The 6,373-nt window shown below is 61.6% G+C and overlaps 1 protein-coding gene across 1 annotated transcript; it reads left to right on the top strand.

Annotated features, from left to right (window-relative positions):
- Positions 1-1,297: 1,297 nt before the first annotated feature.
- Positions 1,298-3,952, top strand: CBX8 (chromobox 8). Its single transcript, XM_046675965.1, has 5 exons — positions 1,298-1,433; positions 1,821-1,864; positions 2,048-2,113; positions 2,241-2,307; positions 2,771-3,952. The coding sequence occupies exons 1-5, from the start codon at positions 1,365-1,367 to the stop codon at positions 3,692-3,694; spliced, it is 1,170 nt and encodes a 389-aa protein (XP_046531921.1). The 5' UTR covers positions 1,298-1,364; the 3' UTR covers positions 3,695-3,952.
- The last annotated feature ends 2,421 nt before the right edge of the window (positions 3,953-6,373 follow it).

Here is a 6,373-nt window from a genome sequence, read left to right as displayed (position 1 = left end):
GGACGCCGAGAGGCCCCCACCGCTTCCCGCTCCGCGTTTTCTCTCCAAGTGTCTTCGGCGCACGGCGGGAAGAGCCGTGGACAGGAAGTGCGCGGCCCAGGCCCTGCAGGTCGCCCAGGTCGAGGGGGAGCGGGACGCGCCCCCAGCCCAGCGCCCCAACCCCAGCAAGCTCCAGGCTCTGCCTTGGTGGTTGTTCACACCCTCCCCCAACACACCCAGGCCCGGGGCAGGGGGCAGCTCGGCTGGGCAGGCGAAGCTGGGGCTGGGATCTGGCGGGGACGAGCAGCGCCGGATGGCGGCAGGGGCAGGTGGCTGCGGGCGTCGGGGACGGGTCGGGGGTCAGGAAGAAGGCGCGCGATGTCCCCCGCGGGGTCCCAGGGGCGCGGGAAGGCCCGGGCGGGAGCAGTGGGCCTCTACTAGGTCTGCTTTCGGCTTCTGAGCGCTCGAGAACAGCCCGGCTCGCAGGGCCCGGAGGGTGGCCGAGGGCAGGGCTGCGCGACAGGAGACAGAGACACAGGCACATTGATTTGTTAGCGGGATGGGGCTGGCGGCGGCGGGGGAGGCCGTTGCTATGGAGACTGCGGGTCGGGCGTGAGGCTCGGGGGGAGGGGTCTGGGAAGGGGAGCGGACGAGGGGCGCGTCGCCGGCTCTCGGGGTTCGGGCGCGGCCGCGGCGCCCCAGCACCTGTGCATTGTGCATTGTGCGGCGCGGGCGGCGGCGGCGGCGGCGGCGGCAGAGGGGCGGGCGCGAGTCCGGGCGATGGGGGTGGGGCGGGCCGGGGTCTGCCGAGGGGGCGGGGCCTGGCTGACACAGCCGCGGGGGTCCCAGCGAGAGCTGTGGGGGACGCTGAGCACCGGAGGGACAACTTGGCGGCGGGGGAGGGGGCCCCGGCGAGGACAGAGGGTAGACTACCCCCCTCGCCAGCCCTACAGACTGACAGCGGCCGTGCCCGCCCTCCCCGCTACGTCACTTCCGGCGGTGGCCTCCCTCCCCCCCCCACACCCCCTCGCGCTCCCTCTCTGGAGTCGCCTCGGACTCCGCCCCCTGGCGATTGGAACGCGGGTCACGTAGCAACGCGGGGGAGAAAGGGAGAGGGGCGTGGCCCGGAGCTCGCCCAATCGGCGCGCGGGGGAGCAGGCCCCGGCCGCTCGGCTTTAGCAACGTCGTTAGCAACACGTGGGGCGGGAGGAAGCGAGGGGCGGGAGGGGAGGAGGGAGCCGAGCGCGGGAGGGGGGCGGGGAGCGAGCGAGCGCGCGGGAGGGGGAGGAGAACTGACGTCAGCGGGAGAGTATTATGGTCTGTCGTGCTCTGGCTGCTGCTTTTCTGCTCCTGGAAGCGGCCAAGGGGGGAAGCGGCGAGTCAACATGGAGCTTTCAGCGGTGGGGGAGCGGGTGTTCGCGGCCGAAGCCCTCCTGAAGAGGCGCATACGGAAAGTAGGTGCCCCCGGGCCCTGGGCCGAGGCCGGCCGAGCCCTCCCCTCCCGGCCCAGGTTCCCTCCCCCTGCTGCAGCCCAGCTTCCCTTCCCCCAGGTCCCAGCAGCGGCCGCGGCCGTGGCGGCGGCGGCTCTGAGCCCAAGCGCTTTCCTTAGACTTGCAGCGATGCACAGATTGCATGGGGGGGGGGGGGCGGGGGGGGGGAATGAATGCCGGTGCATGCACTTTGTGCAGCGTTTCGTGCAGAGGGTGATGCAGCGGGCGCGTGCCTTTCGCGATGGGATTTCACGCGTTCATTTGGTGCATGCATTTTTTGCATGTATTTCTTGTGTCCTCGTCATGCATTTCTCCCCGTGCACACACACATTTTCCCCTTTGCATCCGCAGGGACGCATGGAATACCTCGTGAAATGGAAGGGCTGGTCGCAGAAGTAAGTAGGTTATATGCAATTCTCAACCCCAGACTGTTATTTGGGAGGCTTCTTTCTTCCTCTTTTTTCCTTTACATTGAAATACAATACAATGCAACAAGAAAAGTTACAGACGTGCACACACACCCGCCGCTTTTTCCCTGCTCCCGGGACTGACGCCCACTTCTTCCTGATTCCCTCTAGGTACAGCACATGGGAACCTGAAGAAAACATCCTGGATGCTCGCCTGCTTGCAGCCTTTGAGGAAAGGTACAGGCCCTTGGAAGCCTCAGCTTCTCCCTTAGGAACACAGAGGGCGGCTTCCATCCAGCCTGGACTGGAATCCCACTTGGTTTCTTTACTCACACACCCCTTTCTTCCTCCCTCCTTTCTCCAGGGAACGAGAGATGGAGCTCTATGGCCCCAAAAAGCGAGGCCCTAAACCCAAAACCTTCCTCCTTAAGGTAGGATGGCAGTGTCCAGCGGGTGGGCAGCAATGTTGTGTGTCAGTTTGTGGGAAGGGGACCCTGAGGGCTTGTGAACCAGTGGGGTGTCTGCACACGTTGCCTATCTGTAATCTAGGAGGGAGTCCCCAGATGGGCTGTCACCAGGTCAGTGGCAGCGCCAAGGGGTGTTTTGGGGGGAGGGGCTTAGTCACACTAGAATGCCTTTACCTGCCCCCCAGCCATCCCAAAAAGAAAAAAGATATGTAATCATATACAAGAAGTGTGCTTGCTGCAAATGGCTGCCTCCACACAAATCCTCCACCGCTTCTGCCTCCACAGGAACCCCCCTAAGCCCAACCCCCACGCCTGTAGAAATTCCCAGGCATCAGAGGGTGAAGCAGGGAGACCCGGCTGGAAGAGGGGGCCTGGGTTGGGTAGGCAGGGCCCTGCTCTGCCCTTGATGCTGCCTTCTCTCTTGCAGGCCCAGGCCAAGGCAAAGGCCAAAACTTATGAGTTCCGAAGTGACTCCGCCCGGGGCATCCGGATCCCCTATCCTGGCCGATCGCCCCAGGACCTGGCCTCTACTTCTCGGGCCCGTGAGGGCCTTCGGAACATGGGTCTGTCCCCGCCGGGGAGCAGCAGCAGCACCAGCAGCACCTGCAGAGTGGAGCCCCCTCGGGACCGGGACCGTGACCGTGACCGTGACCGAGACCGAGACCGGGACCGGGAGCGTGAGAGGGAGAGGGAACGAGAGAGGGAGCGGGAGCGAGACCGGGGCGTGGGGCGTGCTGACGACAAGCCCAGCTCACCAGGCGACAGCTCCAAGAAGCGAGGCCCCAAGCCACGGAAGGAGCTCCTGGACCCCTCACAGAGGCCCTTGGGAGAAGCCAGTGATGGCCTCGGCGATTACCTCAAGGGCAGGAAGCTGGACGACACCCCTTCCGGGGCAGGAAAGTTCCCAGCTGGCCACAGTGTGATCCAGCTGGCCAGGAGGCAGGACTCGGACCTGGCCCAGTGTGGTGTGGCCAGCCCCAGCCCGGCTGAGGCCACAGGCAAGCTGGCTGTGGACACCTTTCCGGCCAGGGTCATAAAGCACAGGGCCGCCTTCCTGGAGGCCAAGGGCCAGAGTACCTTGGACCCTGGTGGCCCCCGGGTGCGGCATGGCTCAGGCACCCCTGGCTCCGTGGGGGGCTTGTATCGGGACGTGGGGGCCCAGGGGGGAAGGCCCTCCCTCATCGCCAGGATCCCAGTGGCCAGAATCCTGGGGGACCCAGAGGAAGAGTCCTGGAGTCCTTCTCTGACCAACCTGGAGAAGGTGGTGGTCACTGACGTGACCTCAAACTTTTTAACCGTCACCATTAAGGAAAGTAACACGGACCAAGGCTTTTTTAAAGAGAAAAGATGAATTGCTGGGTGGGTGATCCCAGGACAAGAGAGCAGGAGAGAGAGTGAGAGCGGAAACTTGGCATCATGCTTTTTATTTCTGGGTGGGAGGCGGCCTTCTGGCTGGTCCTGTCCCTGCCTTCAGACACCCCTGCCCCTTGCATTCCTCCTTCCTCCCCCTCAGCTTTGGTTGGAAAGATTATCTCTAGAGTTATATTTTCTATTAGATGTAAATATGTTATTTAAGAAAAAATATCTAAATATATATATTTCAACTCTTGAAGTTGTTTTATTTAAACAAGGAGAGAGATTCAGTGTGGTTTAGTTGGGGCAGACAGTCTGAGTCCGGGCAGGAGGGGCCCGGCAGCCACCCAGGGCACTAGGGGAGTTGGGGACCTGGTCCTGGGCCTCTGAGGGTGTCTGGAGGGCCTCAGCCGCCCGCCTCACCCCTCCTCCCTTTTCCCACAGCCCCATGGCAGACCCCTGGAACCAAGGCAGGAACCAGATTTTTTCTCTCTTCCCATTGGCGGGCCAGGCCAACAAAAGGTTGGCTCCCCAATCAGAAAAAAAGGGGGTGGAGTCAGTCTGTTTTTCTTTTTTCCTATTTTTTTTTTTTTTTTAAGATTAAGAAGTCTGTTAGGGAAAAAAAAAGTATTAACTTGAATAACTTTTTTGTGTGTGATGTTGAAGGTAAAGAGTTGGGGGTGGGCGGGGAGCCGCATATCCCCCCCCAGGGCCACACCAGGAAATGCACTTTACGGGAGGGGCGTGTGCCGTGGACGCAGATCCGATCGTGTGTGTGTCATGTGGATGAAGTCTCCGAGTTCCCGCGAGTCCTTTCCTTACTCCACAGAAAGAAAAGAAACCCAGCGAATCGGTTTACATTCCCGAAATGCCAGGATAAACTGGGCGGATTGCATGTCAGTGCCCAGAGTTCCAGACAGTTGCTTTACAAGAAAAGTGTTTGGGGTGGACTTTTCCTTTTCGCGTCCTCTAGCTTCGCCAAGAGAAGAGACGGAGGCCCCCACCTCCCAGGAGGAGTTGGACTGGCCTCCCTCCCTCGGGGAGGGCGGGCCGCCAACTCGCGGACGACGCACCGCCAGACAGGCCCACCCTGCGGGACCCACGGAGGGAGGCGCGGCGGCGGGCGCGGCTGGGAGTGCGGCGGAGGGTCTGGCCTGGGGCTCGGGGCCAGGCGGGACTCGCATCCCGGCGGCTCCGGCGGGGCGAGGGGGGGAACGAGCGGCGGGGCGAGGCTTTCATCCGAGAATACGCATCAGAACTTTTGCTTTTTTCCTTTTTTCCCCCCTTCTTAAAAGCAAAAGCTATAATTTATAGGCCTTTTCGATTCGCGGAGTGTTCTCTATTTGAACTCGACATTCAAACTCCGCCAGAGGGGGAGGGAGGGAGGAGCGGGAGTTGGAGAAGAGGCGGCCCCGGCGGGGGAGGCCGTGCGCGGCGGCGGGTCCCGGGACGCCCCCGCCCCGGACGACTCCTGACCACGCTGCGATCCAAGGACGCAGAACGCGCGCCCCTCTTTTGACTCAAAAGCACAAATCTGTCCCCCCTCCTCCCCACCGCCCCTTCCCTTTGAGGACTGATTCTGGGGCCTCCCCGCCCGCCCCCGCCCTGACAGGGCCAGCGGAGCTGTAACTTCCCACTGCTTGTCCGGGGAGGGGCGTGGGGGCCCTGCGCGCGGGAGGAAGCACAGACTCGGGGCGATCCGGGCTGGGAGCTTCCCGATGGGGGGCACAGGAGGGAACCGCAGCCCGGTCCTCCTCCGCACTCCTCCATCCCCACCTCCCGCTTCTCAGCCTCTCGCTCTCCTCTAGACTTTCTTGCCTTTAAAGAGAGGGGGTAAAAAAGAGGAAAACGGTGTACTACATGATTTTTTTTTTTTGTTTTTGAGTATCAAATTGCGCCTATAAAGAGAAGCCCCTGGAATGGGGATTTTTATCTGCTCACATTTGTAAAGCTGGTATTTTAGACTTTGTATAAAGAAGCGCCGTTGACCGAGTGTATCTATTTAAATGTCGACGCTATTTTCAGATGAAACTTCATTGAAGGGACGTGTCTGTTACCGAGTGGACGGTGCCTCGGGGACACGTGTCTTTACCTGGCTCCCGTCTTCCCTTCCTCCTTCCCTTCCTTCGCTCCCATCTCCCTTCCCCGGGGCTGACTTTGCCCCTTCCCTCCGACCTTCCTCCGGCCAGCCTGGTTCTGCCCTCACCCCCGCCCCCCCCCCCCCCCCCCCCCCGTCCTGCCGTCTGTCCGTGGCCGTGCGTGTGTCTCCTTCGCTCGCTCTTGCGACGCTGACCTGGGGGGTGGGTGGGCAGGGGCCGGACCGCGTGGCTGGGAGTGTGCAACCGCGCGGGATGTGCGCGTGTTGGCTTTATTTAATTCTAAGATTTGTACAAATCTCCAATCCATCTCTGCCTCAGCTCGAGAGTGAAGCTTCGGTACCTATCTTCTGCGGTTGTGAATGTCTGTATCCAATACCGCTTTTTACGTGTTTAAATATATACTTTGTAAATAGAGACGTGTCTCGGTTTTACTCCTTCCTCCCTCCCCGCCTCGAGCAGAGGGAAGAGGCGCCCCGGGAAGAGATGACCTTTCGCTCCTCTTTCCTCACCCACCCCACTCCCCACTCACTCCCCCTGCGGCCCGGGGTGATTCTCCCCCCACAGGCCCTTCCCAAACT

Source organism: Equus quagga, chromosome 11 (assembly GCF_021613505.1).
Source record: "Equus quagga isolate Etosha38 chromosome 11, UCLA_HA_Equagga_1.0, whole genome shotgun sequence".
NCBI lineage: Eukaryota > Metazoa > Chordata > Mammalia > Perissodactyla > Equidae > Equus > Equus quagga.
Note: the sequence above shows the minus strand (reverse complement) of the source record. Positions and strands in the feature narration are given on the sequence as shown.

What these genes read in the sequence shown, in the direction of transcription:
- CBX8 (XM_046675965.1), top strand. Translation starts at nt 1,365, where the DNA reads ATGGAGCTTTCAGCGGTGGGGGAGCGGGTGTTCGCGGCCGAAGCCCTC. An exon ending in TGAAGAGGCGCATACGGAAA is followed by an intron (nt 1,434 to 1,820) that starts GTAGGTGCCCCC and finishes TTGCATCCGCAG; the next exon opens with GGACGCATGGAATACCTCGT. An exon ending in CTTGCAGCCTTTGAGGAAAG is followed by an intron (nt 2,114 to 2,240) that starts GTACAGGCCCTT and finishes TCCTTTCTCCAG; the next exon opens with GGAACGAGAGATGGAGCTCT.